The 23,577-nt window shown below is 46.0% G+C and overlaps 1 protein-coding gene across 1 annotated transcript in view; it reads left to right on the top strand.

Moving 5' to 3' along the window:
• Positions 1–23,577, top strand: part of LOC129339048 (syntaxin-binding protein 4-like) — a 73,171-nt gene that overhangs the window by 36,707 nt on the left and 12,887 nt on the right. Inside the window, exons 4-15 of the mRNA XM_054993655.1 lie at positions 1,354–1,449; positions 1,587–1,656; positions 2,588–2,662; positions 8,707–8,792; positions 9,782–9,908; positions 12,566–12,707; positions 13,030–13,136; positions 15,357–15,510; positions 16,793–16,865; positions 18,121–18,218; positions 18,572–18,668; positions 20,947–21,074. Of these exons, the coding sequence (XP_054849630.1) occupies positions 1,354–1,449; positions 1,587–1,656; positions 2,588–2,662; positions 8,707–8,792; positions 9,782–9,908; positions 12,566–12,707; positions 13,030–13,136; positions 15,357–15,510; positions 16,793–16,865; positions 18,121–18,218; positions 18,572–18,668; positions 20,947–21,074 (1,253 nt within the window). The remainder of the gene's footprint in view (positions 1–1,353; positions 1,450–1,586; positions 1,657–2,587; positions 2,663–8,706; positions 8,793–9,781; positions 9,909–12,565; positions 12,708–13,029; positions 13,137–15,356; positions 15,511–16,792; positions 16,866–18,120; positions 18,219–18,571; positions 18,669–20,946; positions 21,075–23,577) is intronic.

Raw genomic sequence — 23,577 nt, 5'->3', positions numbered from 1 at the left:
GCGCTGCGATATTAGAGAAATTGTCATCGGCAGTCCGTGGCTTAAAATAACTCCTCTGGTAACAGGTTAATTTTGACATCAATGCAGTGGAAGAAATCCTCTTATGCTACTCAGAAACAGGCAGTGGTTTTGCTTACTTTTCTTTTTTTCGCCCCAATGAGATGCTCTGCTTATTTTGGTGACCTTATGCAAGGTCATGATAAAACTTGAGTCTGCATTGTCCGCTGTTTCCAATATGTGCATGGTTGGGGGCAGAGGCATGCGACTTATGGTCCTTGCTGGAACTAAGTGAGTTTCATTTGAGTATACCATAAGCTGCTTTCTGCTGAGTCAGTGCTCTGGGCTGCCAAAGGTCGGCAGTGTCTGTTGCAACTGGCAGCAGCTCTCCAGAGTCTCAGGTAGGAGAGGCCTTTCTTATCACCTACTACCTGGTCCTTTTGTCTGGGGATGCCAAGGACTGAAGCTGGGAATTTCTGCATGCAGTCAGAGACTCTTCCGCCGAGCCACAGCTCCTCCCATTCCATGTCTGGTCAATTCCTGGATGGGAAGCTTCTGGAAACCCCCACGTGTGCCCCCTTGAGATTTGTGATGGTGGAAATTTCTTCCTTTCTCTCTTTCTCTTTTCCTCCCTCCCCTGAATCTTCCTTTAGTTTTTTTTTCACTCAGAAAGATTGTCAGTGAATTACTCTACGGGAGCCTCCGTTTCCTTTATAACGGTCCTTAATTCAATTATTTTATTCCTTTCAAATGGCTTTTGAGTCAGTTGCCTGAGAAAAGCTGAAATTGGCATACTTTGACTTTTGAGCATTTCTACAACTTGCTGCACTCCTGGCAGAAAGGTTAAGTGTGTGTGCCCTGCTGTCTGTTACTATCTAAATCTGATTCTACTAGGTAGTTTCTCCATTGTTCAATATGCCAGATTTAGAACGGCTTCAGCTCTCGTTCAGATTTAGACTGCTCTCTTTGTTTATTGAATATCTCTGCCATTGATTGTATTGACTTACATTGTGTTGTCCACCTTGAGTCTCATTGAGGAAAGCAGACTATTAAAATAATATAAATAAAATAAAATGAAAAATAAATTGCTACAGGACCTTTTTTTTTTTTTGAGCAGTAAGCATGAATTTTTATGTCAACCACTAGAGTGTCCTGTGTGACAGACCCTTGTTTGCCACTTCCAGGTCTGGGATTCCATAAGCAGTTTACAATTTGCATTCAGTTCTGCAGCGAAACTCAGCCTCTCCTGGTTATTTGAAAAAAGAAGAGAACTTGAGCCTCACACTTCCTAATGGGAGTGCATGATAAAGAATAGGAAGTGCTTTTTTGTGTCATGGAATGTTTTTTTCTTTGTAGGTATCAAGGTGATTGGTGGCATCAGAGAGTTCACAGGAGAAGAATACGGAGTTTATGTCAAGAGAATTCTCCCAGGGGGCATTGCTTATGCTGATGGTGAGTTTATCCTTTCATTTATGTAAGTATGTATTTTTTTAAACATCCATATTTGTTGGCCATCCTCTTTGTAGAGATGCTGCAAGCGTCTAGCGATGACTTTCCATATAATGGATTTCTTGTTCTTGCTTCTGCAGGCCGCCTGCAACCCGGAGACCAGATCTTAGAAGTGAATGGAGACAGCCTGGTAGGAGTAACAAGTGATAGGTATGGATTGTATCTGAAGTGGAACTTCAGATTTATATTGCTGTGGGTTTGGCCCTGTGTACCATTCCCAGGTGCCCGCTGGTGGCAAGCAAACTCCCAAGGGTTTGACTACCTGCCTGCCAATCCACCAGTGATTGGCAGGAGGTGGCATGCCCCCTGGAGCTTGCCTGCCACCGGCAGGATCCCCAGGAACACACTCAGTGTGTGTGCTCCCAGGGGGGCTCAACAATACCACTTCTGGTGGTGGTGGTGTTGCGCTGGCCACACAAACACTCCCCGTGCTTCGTTTGGGGCTGATTTTGGTCCCTGAAGGACTGAATGCTCGCATGACTTGAGAGATGACATCACCACCAGAAATGACATCATTGTGCAAGTGTGGAGAGCATGCACATGCAATGGGAGACACACTACCAGCATGAGGGCATGAGGTAAGTGCCGGGTTCCCCCCCTCCTGCTGGGAGGGGAGAAGGACCTGGCAACCATATCGTCCGCTGCAACTGGCCTTAGAAAGAAAGAAAAGGGAAGATGAAGCTAATGCCTATGAATTGTATCCTCACAATAACTGCATGGGGTCGGCTAGACCTAGAGAGAATGTCTGATGCAGCGTCACCCAGCGAGTTTCATCACAAGTAAGAATTTGAACCTGAGGCTGGCCAGGCCTAGTTCACAACACCTTTTAAAAGTATAGATAGAATAGTATGTCTTTTGTCCACATTCTCTTTTAATCAGTAATGATCAATATGACTCAGCAGCTTTGAGCCAGTCTATATGAAAACAAATTATGTACTTTTAAATATTTTTAGATGTTTTAAATAAATAAATACTTGCCTTCAGGCTCACAGCACCACAAAGGTGGATAAGTGGATTGATGGGCCTTTCTGCATTCATTGTGCCAAGTCTCATTCTCCGTTCTCTTTCCTGACTTCCCCAGAGCTGTGGATATTCTCAGGGCTGCCTCTGCCACCAGCCACATGCGCCTTCTCATTGCCCGAGATGACGAGGCCCGGTAAGGATTTGCTTCGTTGTAGTCAAAGAACAAGTGGATATGCACCCATTTATTCATCTGCAACTTGATGGCAAAATTAGAAAAGGGTTTCTAATTTTTTAAAAATACGAATTCTATCCTGCTTCTCCCAGTGATCTACCAACACTGTCACAATCAGATCCCGGACCAACTGGCCCAGTCATGACAAAGTGTGGGTGCTGCTGAGTCATTGACCGCACTCTGTGGGTTGGAGAGCCAAATAATTCGTTCTGTGGGATTGGATCTCACAGCTTTATGCTGCTGTGGGGGGCTCTGAATTCAGTTGTACTCCAACCAGAATTCAGTCAGTGGTGGGAGTGAGTTTCTGTCGGCTGCCCTTCCCATGCCTTTTTCTCATTCTAAATCACCCCAAACTACTGTCAGTTCCACGGGACGGGGGGAATGTTACAGATATTCCAGTTTGGGAGTTGCATTGTTGCAACTCTGAATGGGTCCCTGTTGATGGAGACAGGCTTGGCGATTCTGTTTTGGAACAAGTGAACCAGCCCTCTGGTGTCTCATAGTCTCAAAAACAATTACGCTTTTTTTTAAACAGTGCAGTCCTGTGCAGAGTTCACTCCAGTATAAGCACAATTGATTTCAGAGTGCGTGAGTGGCAGAGCCTTGTCTCTGGATGGATGTAATTGGGCTGACAGAAATGTATTGATGTATTGATTGCATAGAACGGGAATTAGTAGATTAAAGCCAGCCAAGGAGTGAGTGAGGGATATCAAGTAACCCTTTGAAATCTCGGCTGAAATCCAGATGCCTTTACATTCCACGAGCTGGGGAATGTGGCGGGAACAGAGTGGGTCAAATGGATGGTGCTGATTCAGACTGCAGGTGGGAGATCACAGATTGGATCATTCCCCAGTTTTGAAAACTCCTTGTTCGGATTTGGGTTAAAAGCACGTGAACCTGATCCTGGCTACTTAATATCATCTTCTAAACTGCAGCACGTGTTTGCCAAACGTACAGAAGGTTTCCCTGCCCTGGATGGGCATTCCTGGAAACTAAAAACATACGATATCCTGAAGGCAGTCTCAAGTTGAAGCCATGTTGGCGGCCATTCTTTTGCAATGGGTTATTTTGCTAAATCTTTCACAGGTCAGACAAAGGGTGAACTGACCTGTAATTTATTTTTTTTAAAAGATTTGCAGAGATTTCACTTACATAATCATCTCTCAAAATGTTTAATACACAAATACATGCCTCCAAGATTAAGGAGGAAGAGGAAGAGATGGCGAGAGATTTTTTTCATGCCGTTTTATTATTATTTTATTTATCCCTTATTATCTTTTAGCTGCATCCCTGATCTCAGAGGAATAATCCTTCTCACTTTTGGGTCAGGGGTGCTTGCTGACGTAGACATGCCCATGGGCTGTCGCAGTGCCCAGATCAGCCGCTGAAGACAGGACAGGACTCAGACTGTCAACAACATACAACCGAGCGGTTTTTTTATTCTATTTTTCTTCCATTTTTATTCCATTGTAGGTCTCTGCTTCTTGCTTTAGTCTCACAGCAACCCTGTGAGGTAGATTAGACTGAGAGGCTGACTGGCTCAAGGCCACCCAGCAGACTTCTGTCACCAAGTAGGGATTCAAACCCAAGTCTCCCAGATCCTGGTCCTCTTTAACCACTAACACTAACAACTATAGATCCTGAGGAGTTAGCTGTGTTAGTCTGTAGCAAAGAGCCCAGTAGCACCTTTAAGACTAACCAGCTTTATTGTAGCATAAGCTTTCGAGACCCACAGCTCTCTTTGTCAGATGCAACTTTATTGTAGCCTAAGCTTTTGAGAACCACAGCTCTCTTCGTCAGATGCAACTTTATTGTAGCCTAAGCTTTTGAGAACCACAGCTCTCTTCGTCAGATGCAACTTTATTGTAGCATAAGCTTTTGAGAACCACAGTTCTCTTCATCAGATGCAACTTTATTGTAGCCTAAGCTTTTGAGAACCACAGCTCTCTTCGTCAGATGCAACTTTATTGTAGCATAAGCTTTTGAGAACCACAGCTCTCTTCATCAGATGCAACTTTATTGTAGCATAAGCTTTTGAGAACCACAGCTCTCTTCGTCAGATGCATCTGATGAAGAGAGCTGTGGCTCTCGAAAGCTTATGCTACAAAAAAGTTGGTTAGTCTTAAAGGTGCTACTGGACTCTTTACTATTTCACTAACACTATACTATAGTTGCTGTAAGTAGAGAAAGTCAAAACTTGGTACTTTTTAGTGTGGAAGAATTAGAGGTGTGCACTGAGAAAATTTTCAGTGCACTCCATTCCGTTATTGGTTTGTTTCAGGCGGGCCATTGCCAGGTTGGATCTAATCAATCAAAAGAATTTATTGTCTATAGCCATAGGCCATCACAATTCACCAAACATTGACTAATAAACAATTAAGTCCCTTATCACAGTTTATATAAGTTGCTAAAATTAATTAAAACAATACAGTATGCCAAACTATCGCAGGGATCACGAAGCAGCCTCATTCAGTACCACCTTAAAGTTGGATCTAATCAGTTTGGGGTTCTTTTTTCGTTATCCTGAGTTTCGGCTCATTGTGTACACGCAGGGCGGGTGTTGGCTGTGCATGTGCGGATACACGCTGTTCTTTTCAAGGGAGGTTGGGGAAACGAGACTCAGGGGCAGCTGGTTTTGCACTTGGCAGCACCAGAAGCCACTCGGAACACACTGCTCCCTCTAAACCCTTCACCCACATGTCCCCCCCTCACGTACAGACCCCTGAAGGAAGCACATGTTGGCGGCTGGGCACACACTCTGGCGGGAAACTGGCCAGCAAAGTAGCAGCAGCCATGTGGTGCAAGTGGTGCAGCGGAGCAATGGCATTCAGTAACAAAAATCCTGCTTTCTGTTCCCTTTCCAAGTGATGATAGTGCCAACAAACCATTCTTACCTTTGCATCCTTGCGTGTTGCGTGCTGCCATGTGTCCTTGTGCTTTTTTGCAGTTTCATCCCAGTCCTATGATGAGGGGTGGCCAGCAGTGAATCCTTCCATTTCAGCGTTCTGCTGGAAAACAGGGTGTCTTACCTTAATCACTGCCAATCTCCAAGTGGAGACTGGAAATTATTTCCAATTTTCACCCTGATCTTCATAACGTGATCCTTTGCAGCAGCTGGGGTCTCAGAGCCCCCCTCTCTCCTTAAACCTATGTGAAGATTTGCCCACCCCACATAGTGGTTGTCACCGTCTGCTTGCAATTCCTTGTATAAAAGTGTGCAGAAAGCAAGGGATGGATCTTTGGGTTTCCTTAATGGGAAGTGGTGGGATGCTCCTCGGTTTTCTCTGTTTTTTACTAGTAAAAGTGGGACACTGGACAGCTTGCCCTGTACCCCTTTCCTATTAAAACTGTTAACCAAAAGCTGAATGAAAAAGGAGTTGTATTAAAAGCAAAGCGAAGCGTGATGGAAAACAAAAAATCTAACCAAATCGGTCCTCCCATGTGCAATACTGGTCTGGAGAGATTTGGGTGTACTGAGACTGTGCATGAATTTACAAAGGCCCTTCTGTTCTATTCTTTAACCCAAGGTTGACAGTTTTAATTAGAAAATCCAGAAAAGACTAGAAGTCTTTCTGGACAGGGTGAAGTTTCTCCTGCTGCCTTGACCCCTTACCTTTGAGGACTTCTTTTTTCAAGTCACAGTGATGGCACCTAATTGAAGGACAGCAGCAGAAGGCCACTGAAGGGGCAGCCGGGTCCACACAACATGCCTGCATCCTCCTCATTGCGGCTCTTCTTTAGTAGTCCTTTATTATTTCCCATTTTCACCCTAATCTGCATAACGTGAATCTTTGCAGCAACCCAGGACTGGGAGGCTGGAGAAGACTCCTTCGTTTTAAAACTCATGTGTGCTCACCCACATGAACATCGTTTGTTTGTTGGCCTTTCCTTGCATTGTGTGTAAAAGTGCACAGAAAGGGAATGGCGATGCCAATGGCACTATGCTGTCTGCTGCCCCCCTCCCCAGTGCAAACCAGACTTTTACAAATTGATCCCTGCAAGCCACTCGTGCCAGTGCCATTGCCTCCCTCCCTATGTCCCTCCATGGCACCTTCGCTCATCTCAACAGGGTCTCCTGCAGGTGCCAGCCTGCACATGGGTGAAATCAACAGCAGCCTGTACATGGGCTTTCTCTGTGGTGGCCCCTACCCTGGGGAAAGGCCTGCCTGAGGAGGTCAGGAGAGCCCCTACTCTCCTGGCTTTCTGCAAATGATGCAACACAGAATTATTCAAAAAGGCTTTTTACTCTGCATTGTAGGGAGGGGTTAGCCGTACTAGTCTGTAGTAGCAAAATAGTAAAGAGTCCAGTTGCATCTTTAAGACTAACCAACCTTATTGTAGCATAAGCTTTCGAGAGCCCAGGGCCGGATCTAGGGTTCCTGGTGCCTGGGACAACCCAAGGCCGGCCGCCCTCGCGCATGCACGCAGCACGCGTGCACTCCCAGTGCTGCATGATGACAGCACTTTGTGACGTCATCACACAGGGCGGCATGCCGGCAGCAGAGCGGTGGCAGCGCCAGCGGCTGGAGGCTGCCTGCGCCACTCACCTGCCCCGCTGAGGGGGCGGGCGGCTTGCCGCGCGCTCCCTGTCCTGTGGGGCAGGTGAATGGCACGGGTGGCCTCCCAGTCCTCTGTGCCACTCGCTTGCCTAGCAGGACAGGGAGCGCACGGCAAGCTGGCTGCTCCCTCAGCCGGGCAGGCGAATGGCACAGAGGGCTGGGAGGCCGCCCGTGCCATTCGCCTGTCCCGCAGGACAGGGAGCGCGCAGAAAGCTGGCTGCCCCCTCAGTGGGGCAGGCGAGTGGCGCGGGCGGCCTCCCGCTCTCCATGCCATTCACCTGCCTGGCTGAGGGGGCGGCCAGCTTGCCGTGCGCTCCCTGTCCTGTGGGGCAGGTGAATGGTGCGGGCAGCTGCTCTGCCGCCAGCGTGCTCCCGGTGGTTGGCAGCTGCGCCTGGCGCCCCCTCTTTGGTGGTGCTGGGGACAGACTACCCCCCCTGCCCACCCTCGATCTGGCCCTGCAAGAGCCACAGCTTTCTTCAACAGATGCATTGTTAGCTTTTGAGAGCCACAGCTGTGGTTCTCAAAAGCTTATACTACATTAAAGTTGCATCTGATGAAGAGAGCTGTGGTTCTCAAAAGCTTATGCTACAATAAAGTTGGTTAGTCTTAAAGGTGCTACTGGACTGTTTACTATTGTAGGGAAGGGGGACTCAGATGCTTCACTAATGAATTAGGGTCCACAGATTTCACTACTATGTTGCCTTAGATATTATCTGATGCTTTAAATATGTACTCCTATATACTACCTGTGCTTCATGTTGTCTAATATCAGTCCTAGAATTGATTATGTTCTGTTTCAGAAATTCTTCAACTCTGTATTGGATCCTTACACCATGTAATCCGCCTTGAGTCTCAGTGAGAAAGGCGAACTATAACTGACATAAATAAATAAATTATATCAAAGAAAAAATGCACTCATGCACAGTGTGCACATTCTCCTTCCCACCAATGGAGTTATGCTATGCTAGGGCATGCATGTGCTGCTGCTGCTGCGTGGCAAGAACTGAACTGGAACACACAGACTTTTCAGTTGAGGGGGGGGATTGTTACAGCTTTGTTTCCTGAATTTGTTTCACCATTCCAGAAGCCACTTGAACTAATTGAACCAGCGATTTCCAGGTGCATTTCCAGCTCATTTGTTTTGTTTCGCACACTCTTAGGAAATGCCACAATACAGTTCAGATGCATGTAGAGATGTGTGTAGAGATGTCAGATAGGCCCAGATTCCCATTCTGGCATGAAACCTTGGGCCAGTCACCCACACTCAGCCTTATCTACCTGGCAGGGTTGTTGTGAGGATAAAATGGAGGAGAAGAGAACAATGGAAGCCACTTTGGGTTCCCATTGGGGAGGAAGGAGGAGTAGAAATGAAATAAAGAATAATATATTATTGGCAGTTAGGGGATGATGGTTTGCAGTAGTATTAAGTTGTGTTTCTCTTTTAGGAGAGAGTTCTCTGAGCTGCTGGAAAAATTTGGATCGCACAGCAATACGGGCTCAGCTCGGAGTTCGCCTGTTCTCTATGGTGGGGGTGAGCAGTTGTGATCCCTAATTTGAGGGCAAGTGGGATTCAGTGGGTGATACCTGCAGTGACTAGGAGGGGAGAATTTCCCTTCAGCCGAGTTCTCAGATATCTAAAGTCACTCTTGCACCTGAGACTGAACAACTCGTTACCTGAAATACATGACAGCCATCCATCTGAAACCTCTCCTTGTGTCTCCTGATAACGTTGAGTTAAATCAGAATCAAGGGACAATGTCTGTTGAACAGGAGAGGCTACGTAGCATCCAGTCAGGCCACTGGTCCATCTAGCTCAGAACTGGAAACCGGAGAGTGAGGAAAGGATGAGTGAGCACCTGTGGCTGAGCTAGAGCACCTGCTTTGCATGTAGACAGTCCCAGATTTGATACCTAGCATCTTCAGCTCAAGGACCTTGGGGAGAAAGAGGAGCTCAACTGGGTCAGACCCCTGGTCCATCTAGTCTGTTGTCCTATTTCACAGAGCCAGATGGCTCTGAGAGGCCCACAAACAGAGCCCCCCAACCCCAGCGACTTGTATTCAGAGATATACGGCCCCTGAACATGGAGGTTAAATATATCATGGCTCACAGTCATTGCTGGGCCCCTTTTCCATGAATCCATCCAGTTACCTTTGGAAGCCAACTAAATCAGTCGCCATCCCTACCTCTTGTCGCAGTGTGTTCTATCTGCCAGCCTTAGACAATGTTGGGCTTGGTGGATTCATGATCTGAGAGCCAAGCTACAAGTGATGCCTGACACAGGTTGGACACTGGTCAGCTTCCCTCAAGTTTTGATGGGAAAGGTAGGCGTCCTGGTCTTGCAGCTTGGCTCTCCATTACAGCTGCAAGACCAGGATGCCTACATTTCCCATCAAAACTTGAGGGAAGCTGACAAGTGTCCAACCTGTGTCAGGCGTCACTTGTAGCTTGGCTCTCATTCGATATAAGGCGGCATTATCTCTTGTTCATCTCTGGACACTCACCTTGATTCTGTCTTTCAGGCAGGTATTTGGAAAGCACGTCCTCGGGGTCCTCATCTCGTTCCCAGAGTCCTCTGTTACTGAGCCCAGCAAATTCCCACGGTCCACTGATTGGAAATCCAGGACATTCAATGCACCCAGCCTCACAGTATGTACTGAGTTACCCTGAGCCATCGCTGAGAATTCATTCTGCTGATTTGCTGGACTCCCCCCTCCTCCCCTTACCATGTAGAACGTCCCAGCAGCAAACATATGGACCAATATGTGCCCTTCTCATAAAATCTGTCCACCAAACATTTTGATGGCTCTTGCAGGCAGAGTGAATATGGGTAGGAATGTATGCCATGCACACAATCACATGACACAGTCTGTACACAATATATTGGTGTCTGTGCATGCGTGAGTGTGTGAGAAAGACATGCACGCACGCACAGGAAAACAAGTGAATCAGCAAGAAAACTTTCAGCCTAGCTTTCTTCCTAACGTGCAGGGAACACTGGAACAAGAGATCTTTCAGCAGGAGTCTGTAGTGATGCTGTCCAGACGTGCTCTTTCTGAATGTTTGAACTGGTCTGCTATGAGTTAATTCTAGGGGCAGTGTGGAATGGGAAGCCCCGAAGCCCTCTGTTCCTCCACAGCAGCTTTGCTCATCTGAACAGGGTCTCCTGCAGGTGCCTCCCTGCACATGGGCGAAATCAACAGCAACCTGTACATGGGCTTTCTCAGTGGTGGCCCCTAGCCTGTGGAATGGCCTGCCTGAGTGTCAGGTTATGGATGATAAGCTACGGCAGACAGATCCCTGGATCATTTCAGCAAGACACAGGTCCTTGGTTAAATGACTTTTATTCAGAAATCAGATCTTTCCATAGAATCAGGTCCATAAATTTACTTAGAGCCAAAGAAGCATCCAAGTAGTACAGCTTGTTTGAAAGGAATAAAGACTTGACGAAATTACAGATCTAAATACTCAAACATTCCCCTCCCTTCTAAACCACAGGTTTGGGCGGGAAGGAGTCTGGGAAACTTTTCTGGAGTTTACACATTAGTTAGACAAGACATAGAGAACTGTAACATTTCAGACATTACAGACCTTGCAAGGTCATTCTGCTGAGCTTCAAAGAGAGAGATTAGCCACAGCTCCCCCAGCTGCGTTCTCAGGCCGTGAGGAGGAGAATAAGGAAGTGTTGCATACAGTTTATGAAATTAACCAATGATGTACTTAGCAGTTGCAATATGAAATCAGACAGTAACACAGTATGGGGCTTATGACATGGGTGTAGGGGCTACAGACATGACAGGAGAGGTCAGGAGAGCCTCCACTCTCCTGGCTTTCCACAAACGATGCAAAACCAAATTATTCAAAAAGGCTTTTTACTCAGGCCCTTTTCACACTTACGGTTTAAACCGCCATTTATGAGCATTCACCGTGATCACAATTAGTTTGGCATGGCACCCTCACATTCCATACTGTCTGAGGCAGTTTCGATTTGATGTCTTGTTTTTCATTTTAGATGGGCTTTGAAGCCTCGGTTCAGTTTCGGGCTTTCAGGGCTTTGCAATTCACGTCACACTTTTTTAAAAAAAAAAACCTGTGAGTAGGCATAGTAGCGTTGCACTGTTGGAACCCATTCCCCCCTCCCCCCCATATTTGCTGATTGGGCCATCCCCTGCCCACTGGAGAGGCAATTGGTGGCAGAGTTCTAGGGGAAACATATACTTTTCCTGCTTGTTCCACTCTCATTTTTTTTTAAAGCCAAGCTGGGAAAGGGTTAAAATGCTGCTGCCTCATCCCCTCTTGGCAACTTCCCTGCTGCTTTGTTTTGCAAAGGGCTGTGCCAGCTTGGCTTTTTTTTTTTTTTTGGCATTAGCAGCAGACTCCAGGAGGGAGGGGAAAGAAGCCATTTAACCCTTTCCTGACTTTTAAAGCCTGGAGAAATGAGCAGTGTTACAGCACAGCAGTGTTACAACTCATTCCTGGCTTTGAAAAAAAAGGGAGCGTGTGCGCATACTGCATACCCTCGAGGGAGGAAGGGAAAAGCAGCCATATAACCCTTTTCACTTTGGAAAAAAAATAAGATAATGCATGCATACCCAGAAGGAAGGAAGCCAACGGAGAAGCAGCCTTATGTCCCTTACCTCGCTTTACCAATAAAAATAGGGGGAAAGGAGTTCAGAGAGCTGAGGAGGGTGGGAGTAGTTAATGCCACACAGACTAATCAGCTCCCGGGGAAAAGGAGAGGGGGGAGAAGAGAAACAGGAGTGTAGAGTTCACGCTGACATTAATCGGACCAGAGGCAACTGGGCAGTGGCTCCAAAATAAAAGCACGGTATGTCCGCAGGGGGAAAAATTGGGGATACCGCAGACAAAAATCAGTTCTGAGTCCCATGAATACCTTGCAAGTGCGGAACTCCTGCAAACATGGGAAGCAGAACAGATACTGAAATGTTTTAAAATGACAATGTGAAAAGCACCTATGAAGAAAGTAAATTCTCTCGAGGAGTGGCAGTCAATTCCTATAAGTGGCTAAAACTTACTTTATAAAGGCTTTGCAAGGCAGTTATCTCCTAAAGAAAGGATTGCCTCCTGTTCATGGTTCAGTGGAGAATTCATGCTCAGAGGCAGTCGCCCATTGAGTGCTGGGGCAGCATGGGCAGGATGAGGCCTTCGTGCCCGGCCTGTGTGCTTTCCAGAAGCACCTAGCCAGGCCACTTTTGGATAAAGGATGCTGGACGAGATGAACCTTGGGTCTGACTGAGCATGGCTGTCCTCATACCTCCCCTTGTCTGCCCCTGCTTTTCTTACAGCTATTCCATTGAATCTGGGATCCAGAGTATCTCTATAGCAAAATCCTCTGGGTTGGGGCTGATCATCGGTGGAGGAGCCAACAGGCCGGATGGACCCATGGTGTATGTGCAAGAACTACAGCCAGAAGGCGACTGCTGCCGGGTGAGCTGGGGAATTTGGGTGGCTTCACAAAGAGGCTGGTTCATTGTAATGAAGAGGACAGTGGACCCCTTCTGCATGCTCTGTGTGTGTCATAGAGTCTTTAATTTTCCATTTCTCCTTTCTTGTTTAACTTCATTGCGCTCTTCTTTTTGTAATGTGCAGCCCCAACACATGCACGCCCGCACACGCTTACTGCTGTTGCCTCGCTTTTTGCTTGTGCCCTTGGAGTCCTGTGCTTCTGCTCCTGGAATACGGAGTGGAGGGAATGTTTAGAGCACGGTGGCTCATGTGTTTTCACTGATCTTCTCCACTGGTCTTGCAGGACGGGCGCCTCCGACCTGGCGACCAGCTTATCGCCATCAATAAGGACTCGCTGGTAGGTGCCACTCATGAAGAGGCCAAAAAGATCCTTGCAACAACAAAACCCAGGTAGGGAAACTTTCTAACAGCCCTAGATGATAATGGTATGGGAGGCTGAAGGAAAGGGGTGGGTCATCTTCAATGGAGAACTGTGGTAGCCAGTGGTCCAGGGGGGACTGGGAGGAAAAACAGCCCAGGAAAAGGGCCCTGCCCCATCCCTGTGGGAGGGAGGGAAGGAGAGACAGCCTCCCTGCCTTGCCTCCTGGCCATGTCCACCAAAAGGAGAGAGGGAGAGGCAGCCTCTCTCTTCCCCATTGTGAGATGCTTGGTTGGGCCAGGCACAATGTCCCCTTACCGTACAAGGACTGGGCGCACCAGGTGCCACCCTTCTACCACTGGGCTACCCACTCCCAGATTAACATATAGACTACAGTATAGCACAGAGAGCTTGCTGCTTGCAGAGTGCCTAGCTCCAAGTCACTCAAGTCCACACTCTGCCAAGTTCTTCCCTTAAAGGAAGCTTGCCAGGTGCTTGTCCTTCTTAAAAACTTCTAAGGGTAGAGATCCCATGCTGTGAGCTCTGTGCACATGGCTGAGGTAGTCACGCACCCATCAAGGCTTCCTTGATGGGATAGCGCCACAGGGAAGCTGCTCTTTGTGCAGGTGGCTAAATGGAGTTGCCCATGATGGGAGAGCTGCTGCAGCACAGTGGTTAAGTGGTTTGGCTGCGAATCAGCACTCTACTGGTTCGCATCCCACAACTTTCAGTAGGTGGCCTTGGGTAAGCCCCTCCTCTCAGCCCCAGCTCCTCAGATGTATTGTGGGGATAATAATAACACTAACTTCTTCACTTCTCTTGGGTGAGGCACTAATCTGTCTAGAAGAGTGATATATAAGCACAGTTATTATTATTATTCCCTTGGAGGGTGTTTTGAGCCCCAGCCAAACTGAAATCAAACTTTTGGAGTCTGTTTTAGAGCCAAGTCATGCAACATTTCCCCAGGTGCAGCTTTAATGAGGGGGGTGGCCGTGTGGGTGTGACCATCCTTCAAATTATGCTTCACGAAGCAGCACCTAAGTTGTCTAACTCATTCACTGTTGCATCAGAGGCCGTCTGTTTCCTGCACATCTAAGTCAATCAATCAATCTATCTATTTGGTCAAAGAGCAGCATAAATCTGAACAATACAGAATACAGAAAATGTCAACCAGAATTCCATTATACAAAAATATAACTTTTAAAAAGAAATTGACTAAAATTCTAAAATTTAGGTTTCATGCGCATCGTTTTGTTGCGGATTTTACAGGCTGCCATGAAAAATTTTGCACAGTAAACTGTAAACTGGGTGTTAGGACCTTCCAGAAACAATCTAAAAATATCATGATCTGAATGGCCAAGGAGCCTCCTAAGCAAAGGGAAAATATTTTTCAAATGTATTTGTAGTAAAAACAACAGTGAAGCAAAACATGTACATCTAATGGTGATCTCAACCCCATGGAACTAGGGCCAAATCCACACGCACTCACCATCTGCTTATCTTGCGCGGTCATGGCAGTTGAGTTCATTCCGCTACCATGCTGTGCATCATCACATTCACCCTCCCAGTGCGTCTTCCTGGCGCAATCAGTTCTCCACACGCCACTGAGTAAAGCGTTACAGTGGGCGGTTCCATCCTCCGTTGTCAGCATTGATGACGCACGTCACTTCCCCCTTTAAATAAAAAAAAAAGTTAATTTTACGCTATACCAATATTCCGACTTACGCTATACCGATATTCCGAGGGGAAGTTCCCCTCCCCCTCAACTTTGATTGGCCCATTTTTTGCTCGTCACAGATCGCTTTCTAACAATTGGCTGGTTATTATGGCGGGCAAATTTGAAAATAATTTGTCACATTAAAGCATTCTCCAGAAACCCTGTTGCTCACAAAGTAGGTTTTCCAGTATACTGACCTTTCTTTATTGTGCAAATGCGCCATGAAAGCCCTTTTTTTTAAAAAAAAAAGGGGGGGCGGGCAAAAACAGATTTCCGCCATTATCATGTGGTACGGAAAGGAGGCGCAATTGTGGCGCGCTGATGGCGGGGAGCACGCAGAATGGGAAAGCGTGTGAGTATCTGCTTGAACAGCGCCACAGTTGCGAAAAAGATGCGGAAACAAAAAGCAAGTGTGGATTCGGCCTGTGACCATCTCAGTTCTGTGTTGCCTACAGCAGCTGATGCGTGGTTCTTTTGTGGCATAATTTCCTCCTTCCTGATGCATCCTAAAATGTATTGTTCTGCTGCTTTTAAGACATGAGGGAAACAACGAAGTGGCCTTTGTTCCTGGAAGGGGACGGTTGCATGCCGGGCTCTCAGCTCACAACAGCGTCCATTCCTTGCCTCCCAAGCCCATGGGGAATGGCCTGGGACCCTGCCGGTTGAAAGTCCATGTGAGGTCGCCTGAGGTAAGGCTGCAGTTCAAGATGAACGTGGAAACTCTGAGCAGCGACACTCTCCGTTTCTCACCTTTAATATGGGCTGTAAATTTTCTGGATAAGGCTTTTGGGCAAATCAGCCCACTTGCCCTCACTTTTTCATGGCAGAGTCATGATATATGAATACTTGGAGATGCCTTATAAATGGAGATGCCAGAGATTGAACCTGGGATCTTTTGCTTGGCTGCTGAACCACAGCCCTTCCCTCTGTTCCCTGATGCTCCATTAAATCATGGTAGGAGTGAAGACGGGCATAAATTCTAAGAGTTGCAGTTTGGAAGTTTGTTCTTTGACCTCTGTTTTCAGTCCCAGGGTAAGCTCTGGAAACAACAACAACAAGAAAACCAGTTCTGTTTGTTTTTCAGTGCTGTTTTGGGTTGAACTGGGGAAAAGTTGACTCCCTGTATTGTAGATGAGATGTGTGTCTATTGGCTAGTACCTGGGTAATCACCAACTCATCTTTTCTCTTTCCAAATCCCTGGGCCATTTCCTCAGAATATAGTAAGGGAGAGGATAAGCATACACAAACATTTAAAAAGCCAGTCTTTTGGATAGCAGGAGGGGCAAGAATGAGGGCTGGCTTACTCAGAGATCAGCTTCCTAGCTGGTGTGTATGAAGCTGAGATTGCTAATTTTTTTTTAAAAAAAACACACCTGGGCTGTTTTCACGCTACTTATCGGCCCTGGAACATCGCGCGGAGCTCCCGGAATGACAGCTTCCTGGTATGCAGCGTGAAAACTGCCCTGTTTTCACACTCTTGTTGACACCAAATGAAGTTCCTGATTCTGCTTTTGCCTTCTAACCCTTCAGTGTTTATATTTCTTCTCCTGTGTTTCCTTTCCTTTATTTGTTGGCTCATTTAACCAAAGGTTTCAAGCACAGAACTTATAACACACGTATCTGCCTACAGCAGTGCATACATACAGAATCGCTGTAACAAAATGACCATAAATCATCATCTTAATAAGATTTGAGAGCAGAGATAATATATAAATTACATAAAATATTTATTCAGAATAAAATACATAAATACATAAAATTTTTAAAACCAGTGCATTGAATATGTATAAAACAAGGTAGGGAAATATAAATACAGGCGTCTCCTATTCATGTCTAAGTAATGCAAGTAACATTTCAGTGTTGTTTAAGGGGGTTTGCTATTGTTAGGTATTTTGCCACATAGCGCATTAGTTCTGGGTCAGTATCTGCCAGCGTCTTGTGAATGCCCCTTCTGTGTGTTTCCCTTTTTAGAGCAGACACGACAGTCCCTTTCCTGTGCCTTCTGCGTCGCCAGACATCTGCCCACCAGAGCTGACCATTTCTGGTAAGAGGAATCCCCCCCCTCGTGCTGGATTTTTGACATAGCAGCACAGAACGTGGGGAGTGGCTAAGTCCAGGAGTGACATGTTCCATGCTGGTTGGCCTCATGGCCTACCTGAAGAAGCTATGCTCCAAGGTAATGAGCACCCCCGCCCCCGCAGTGCAGAACTAATCCTGCTTAATGAGATGAAGGAGGGGGAGCTGTTTGTCCTTGAACCTCCCCCTGGCAGGGGGATGGGCCACCAGTCCTAGACTCCTTTGGGTTCCCTGAGGCCAACCTCCAACCTGCTGGGCTTGGCAGAGACTGCTGGTTCTCAGGATTTAGCTGGATTACTCTCAGGAGGGCAGCATCTCTGACCAGATCTGCTTACCTGAGAGGTCCAGGGGGTGTGGTCCTGGATGCTTGCTTCAAGTTGACTTTGCACCCAGTCCAGACAGCTGGTAACCAAACACAACCAGGCATGGTAGTTTGCCAGCTGCTCAGCAGATTTTTTGCAATCTGCAGGAATGGGATGTTTATCACCTTTCTGTTGGGCTTATAAGTCTCCCATTACAGAATATCCCTCCGTTTAAAAAATCCTTGCAAATAGAACACTATCACACCAAGGAAAGGGGTTCTTGCCTAGCTCTCATTAATATTTTTGGCAGGAGGGACATTCCACCGTGTCCTCACCCCACAGTCCAAAGTGGTACAGCCCAGACAACTTCAGGTGGCCACCTCCATGAGAACAAGGCCCGAGAATGTCAATATTTCTTTATCCATACTAGAGGAGCTAGCTTTGACAACTGTTGTCTTGTGCTAAAGGCTGGTTTGGTTCCATTGCTTTTATCTGAATTTGGCTTCTGATCTTACCTTTTTAGTTTTCTAGTTCCCTGGAATCTGATTGGTGCTGTTTGATAGCGTTTAGCTGGAGTATCTGATTTGGAGATTCCATCTCTATTTTTAGGTTGGTTTTAGGCTTTAGTGTTGATGCTGCCTTTTAATGCTTTTTATGTGTTGCTGTTCTTTGACTAGATTTAATTTGGAAGCCACCTCAAAAAGGCTAGAAAGAGTACAGCAGATACATGAAGTAAATAAGGAAACATTACCATTCGATGCTATTACGCTGCATAGTTTGTGGCCTCCCTTGCAGAATACATGTCCATTTGTTCTAGTGGGAAACATGATCCTTGCTTGTAACTTTTTCTCTCTCTCAGCTGACAAACGCCTTTGATTTTCTTCGTTATTCTTAAATGAATGCTTGTTTCTTGGCTTGCAGGTCCTACACCCCCTTCCAACCAGCAAGCGGCTTCAACCAGCAAACCCAAAGTTGCCCTTGATCCCCATATCCGTCTTAAGGACGGGAAGCTTGAACTGGTGAGTCAGACTTTACCCCCAAGAGCCAAGAGTGCTGAAGAGGTTACAAACCTCAGATTAGGAGCAGAGAGATCTGGCTTGGAATCCCCACTCTGCCATGAAGCTCCTGGGAGACCTTCGGCCCGTTGGCCTAGAGATGGGATGCGGATAAAATGGAGTAGCAGAAAGCCATGTATCTCACCCTAAGCTCCTTGGGGGATGGGGCAGCATGGAAATATATTGACTGAGGTTACAAAGAGACAAACAAATACACATAAATGTTAACATGTCAACTTTTCTGTCCTCCTCCCCGTTTCTCCCTTCTGCTCCCCCCAACCCCCATGAACTGTGTGGCTTCCCTCATCCGCTGAAAGATGCTGCAATATTTGGGCCTTGATGTGAGCGAGGAGAAGAGGAGGCAGTTACGGCAGAGTGTGACGACAGACTCTCAGGGAACGGTGGCTTACGGAGGTAAGTTGAAGAGTGACTGGCCTGGCTTGTGTGCCATGGCCGGAAGGGGGCAGGCCAGGAAGCACCTTTGAACAGTGGATTGAGAGGAACAAGCAAGTGAATGGGCAGCAGTGCCCCTCCCCGGTTTCTGAATATTGGGGTTTCCGATAGGGCTGTGCGCTTTGGGTTTCTGATTCGGGTTTTTAACCTGAATTGGGCTTGATTAGGAATGATTCAGTATTTCGGAATTGGCCCCACCATTGCTGAGCCGGTTTGGAAATACCGAAGCAGAACTTTCTGAAAGCTTCAGGGAAAGCGGCAGCAGCCGCAGCACTTTTCTTGCTGTTTGCTTGCTGCTTCAGGATTTGAGTTTTCCCGAATCTTTTCCCCACTTTGGTAAAACTGAAGAGGGAAAACCAAATCTTTTTGAGGTGCACACCCCTGGTTTCCAATCTCAGACTTGTGTCCGTTTATTTTTTTGCCTAAGAACTGACCTGTTTGTTTGATGTAGAGTTAGAAGGGCAGTGTTGAAACACAATGGCATATTTTACGTTGGAGGGTGAGCAGTTGCTCATCTTTGGTCAGAATGGGTGTCTCACACCCATGCTGACCAAACTGATAACTTTTTGGATTGGATCTTGTTGTGACTGGTCTCTCTTTTTAATATACCCTCACCTTTCCCTTTTGCATATAAATCAGCTCCATTGATTTATACTCCATTGAATCTGATGAACTGAGCTGTGAATCACGAAAGCTTCTGCTGAAATAGTTTTTTTTTTAGTCTTTAAGATGCTACCGGACTCTTGTTTTAGTTAGTTCCTGCACTGCTGCTCCCCACCCCACCCCCCGGCCCCTTTCTGTCTTCCCTACATGGCATAAGTTTTATTGACCCCTTATGCATATAGAATTTGGGGCTGTCTCGTTGAATGTAGCTTGTGATGAACCCATGTTTTTTAAAAATAAAAAAGTTAAAAAGAAAGAACGAATGGATGGATGGATGGTGTATTTCCCTCTGCAGCAACCAATGAGCAGGGAGTTGCTGCCCTCTAGGGGTTAGCTGTGTTAATAGTTCTCGTCAGGCATAACTTTTCATTCAAGAAGTGCGGGGAGGGAGGGGTACTGGCATGAAGAAGGCACTGATGCTTTAAGTCCCTTTCCTGTGCCCCAGCGCGTCTACAGGTAGCATCAGGAGATGGTCTTTATCAGCATGCCGTGAAAAGCTTCACTTCAAAGCTCCAAAGATTTCTGCATCTCAAGCTGCCTGTTTAAAAACAAAAGAGCAAACTAGGCTGAGTTCATTTGGCAGGCCTGAAGCAGGAGTTATTGCTCAGTGGGCAGAGCGCATGCTTTGTGTTAGGAAGATCCTTGGTCCAGTCTCTGGTATTTCCACCCCAGGGCTGAGAAAGATCTTGGCTTACACTGCTGACGATCATGAGTAGACAGGAACCAGCGGGACTGACTTGATATGAAGTAGATTTATAGGAATCATGTGTCTGCCCTTGCCTAGCTGCTCACGACACCAAATCTGAGAGAGCAGGAAGCTGGATGGGTCCCTGTTAGGGCTGCAAATAGGATGCTGTTCTCCAGTCCCCTTTGGTACATCACTCCCTCCTGCCTTGTTCTCCATACGGGGAACCTCGCTGGCTTGATTGCATTTAAAGGGATGCTGGATTAGTGGTGTCCTGGAGGCAGAGCAGATGAAGGAGTGCAGAGGGGAGGTTAAAATGGAACTGGACCCAGAACCTGGAAGGGTTGCAGAACTGGAGAGGAGGACACACTTGCGTATTAGAACTGGCAGTTTTGCCTGGGATGAAAACAGGCTAGGTGCAATGGTTGTATCCAGATCGCACAAACAAAACGGGTTTGTTCATGATGAAAAATGAGACGGGAATCCCTTGTGTTGCTCTCTCCTCCCTTCTCATACAGTTATGAAATTGAAGGTTTCTTGGTTCAGAAGAAAACCCTTCCACTCGCTGTGGCCTCCAAATGGGCTGAAACAGCTAAGTGTGGTTTGTTGTCTTGCTTACAAAGTGAGATTCAGATCACAGTTTCTATCCTAGTTTCCAAACCTGCTTTGGAAGTAAGAGAATAAATGAATGTTGTCGTTTTGCCCAATTTGGATGTTGCAGTGCAAGAAGTATTCCATCTCAGCTGGGCATGGGGAGGGGGAAAGGAAAAAGGGACAGGGCACCTAAGCGAGTATGGGGGCTTCTTGCTCGTGACATGATTCCCCAGGCCCTTGCTTCTACTGAGAAATCTCCTCTTCCTTCAATCTACGTTATTTTTCTTTCCTCAACAGATTTCCTCCAGGCACTCAGGGATCTGCTTCCAGAAGAGCTGGAGGAAGCTGGCCTTGATTCCAGCACGGTACTCTTCACTCAGCACGAAGTGGCCACTCTTCTGGACACGTCAGCTTTCCATTCACTGGTCAGCCCCCAAGTTTCTTGTTCCTTTCTGCCTACCTGCTATAGAATCCATACGTGTGTTTGCAGAATAATTGGCTGCCTGAGCCTTTTTTTAAATGAATACTGTTTATTTTATTGGTAAGTTTAAAATCCCAATAAAAAAGGAATAGAAAAAAGAAAGAAAAAGAAATGAAAAAGGAGAGAGAAAAAGAAAAGAACAAAAATTAAAGAAAAAGTAAAGAAAAATAATACATATTTCCAACACCTATCATATCTTTACAAACATTATACTAGTAATTTTGATACTCCAAAATTTACCTTTTCAATACTGCTCCTCTTCTGTTTAGTTTTCCCAAATTTATCTTAGAAATCAAATCTACAAATCATCAGTTCGTTTTTTCTTGTGTCACGCAGAAAGTCAAGAAGGGGTTTCCAGTTTACTATAAAAGTAGACAATGTTTTATCTCTGATCAGAGCTGTAAGTTTAGCCATCTCCACTAGCTTCATCATTTTCACAATCCAGTCATCCATTGAAGGCAGTAATGTACTTTTTCATTTTTGTGCATATAAAAGTCTAGCTGCCGTTGTCATATATAAAAATAGGATACCATGTTTATTTTCCACTGTTTGTCCATTAGTCCCAACAAAAAGGCTTCTGGTTTAAAATTGTATATTGATTTTCAATATTTTCTGTATTATATGGATTTGCTCAAGGAAGTGCAACAAGGGTGTAACAATAATACACCTTACGTTTGTATCAAAATCCAAGTTTTTTTCTTTTTTTCTTATTTATATACAAATCCTTAATTGGAGTAATTCAATATATCAACTACTTATATACATAAGTCCCCAACAACAGTGCGTATGAAGCTACTTATATACAAAACATATTCCATTCATACATTGAGAATGCAAAAAACCAGAGCTAATACATTCATAGCTCTCTATCAGTTCGTAAACACCGTTAGTCTCCCAAGATATGGGGGAGAACGCCGGTGTTAATTCCAAACAGCTGGCAACGAGCTCCGCCGGCCTCGTATGATTCTGCTCGTTTCAAGGGTTCTTCTTCCGGCCAATATTTCTACAATAAATCACAGTGGTTTTTGCACCTGGGCATTTCTCAGCCAAATATGGATTTGTGACCCAAAAAAATTGGTTTAAGACAAGTCCACCAAAGATGATAAAATGTTCCTTCATGTTGCTCACATTTCCAGCATTTGTTTAATATACCTTTACTCATTTTTGCTAATTTATCTGGAGACATATACCACTGATACATCATTTTATAAAAGTTTTCTGCCTGAGCCTTTTAAGGAAAAAATAAACATTCCCCCTGTTCCAGAAAGGGAAGTCTGTTTGCAGAAACAAGATTCTAGATCATCGTAGGGGCTTCCTGACCAGCAGTGTCCTGCTTAGAGATGGGCACTAACCAAAATACGAACCAAAATTCATGACGAACCAGGCCGGTTCGTGGTTCGCGAACCAGCAGTTCATCAGATCCCATTTCTGACGAACCTCCATGAACTTTAGGCAGGTTCATTTGGTTCAGTTTTTGGTTCGTTGCTGCAGACAGCCTGGTGCCAATCAATCAGTTTCCTAGGCAACAGGGAATGGACTTCCTGCAGACCTTCTGCTGACTTGGAAGTGACCTTCCGCTGACCCGGAAGTGACCTTCTACTGACCTGGAAGTGGCTGTTTTCTGACCTGGATGGGGCGTTTTCATGAACCAAACGAGCCAGTTCATGAACCAGGGGGGCAGGTTCATGAAAGTTCGTGGTTCGTGAAATTTGATGAACCATGAACCACATGGTTTTTTTTTTCTGGTTCGTGCCCATCTCTAGTCCTGCTAGGGCCTCAGGGTTTATGTCTTGCACATCACCTACAACCTGAGCCTTCTAACGGAAATGCAGAGGATTGGAAATTGGACCTTTCGCATGCCAAGCAGAGACTCTACACATGGCCCCTGTCTTACGGCTGGGGCTCCTCTCCTATAAACTCTTAGCTACAGGCCTGTGAGGTTTCAGAAACCAAGTGGCCACATGGTGTAGTTTTCCAGAATCCCCCATTTTGTTTCTTGTCCCAATCACTGAATGGATCAGCAAGAAAGCAACAATGCCAGAGTATTAAACAGATTATTCTAACCATCGGAGTCTTACTTCTCCCACTGACACATTTCTAGGTAATATATGAGAGGGAAAAAGTTTATGAAATGTGTTTTTTCCTTTCCTCTTGGCTCCAGGCCTCAAATGGTCTCCCCACTCATTTCAAATGTATGTTGCCAGTGTCATTAGGCTTCCAATTCCTGAAGGGTTTCATAGCTGCTCCTTCTGGCAGCTGGCAGATTCCCCAGCCCAGATTTGCTACCGGATGGAACAGATCTGAGTTCCAATGGTTTAAGGGCTGGAGACCAATGCACCTATTCCAACAGATCCATAACTTGTTAGTGGATTCTCTGTGGCTTCCAAGCACTGATCTGCCATGGTTTGGGGGATTGTTTTGTGTGTTCATTTGGTTACAGGCAGGAC

This window comes from Eublepharis macularius, chromosome 12, assembly GCF_028583425.1.
Source record: "Eublepharis macularius isolate TG4126 chromosome 12, MPM_Emac_v1.0, whole genome shotgun sequence".
In the NCBI taxonomy this organism is placed as follows: Eukaryota; Metazoa; Chordata; class Lepidosauria; order Squamata; family Eublepharidae; genus Eublepharis; species Eublepharis macularius.
The sequence above is the reverse complement of the archived record's forward strand: the minus strand, read 5'-3'. Positions and strand labels throughout refer to the sequence as shown.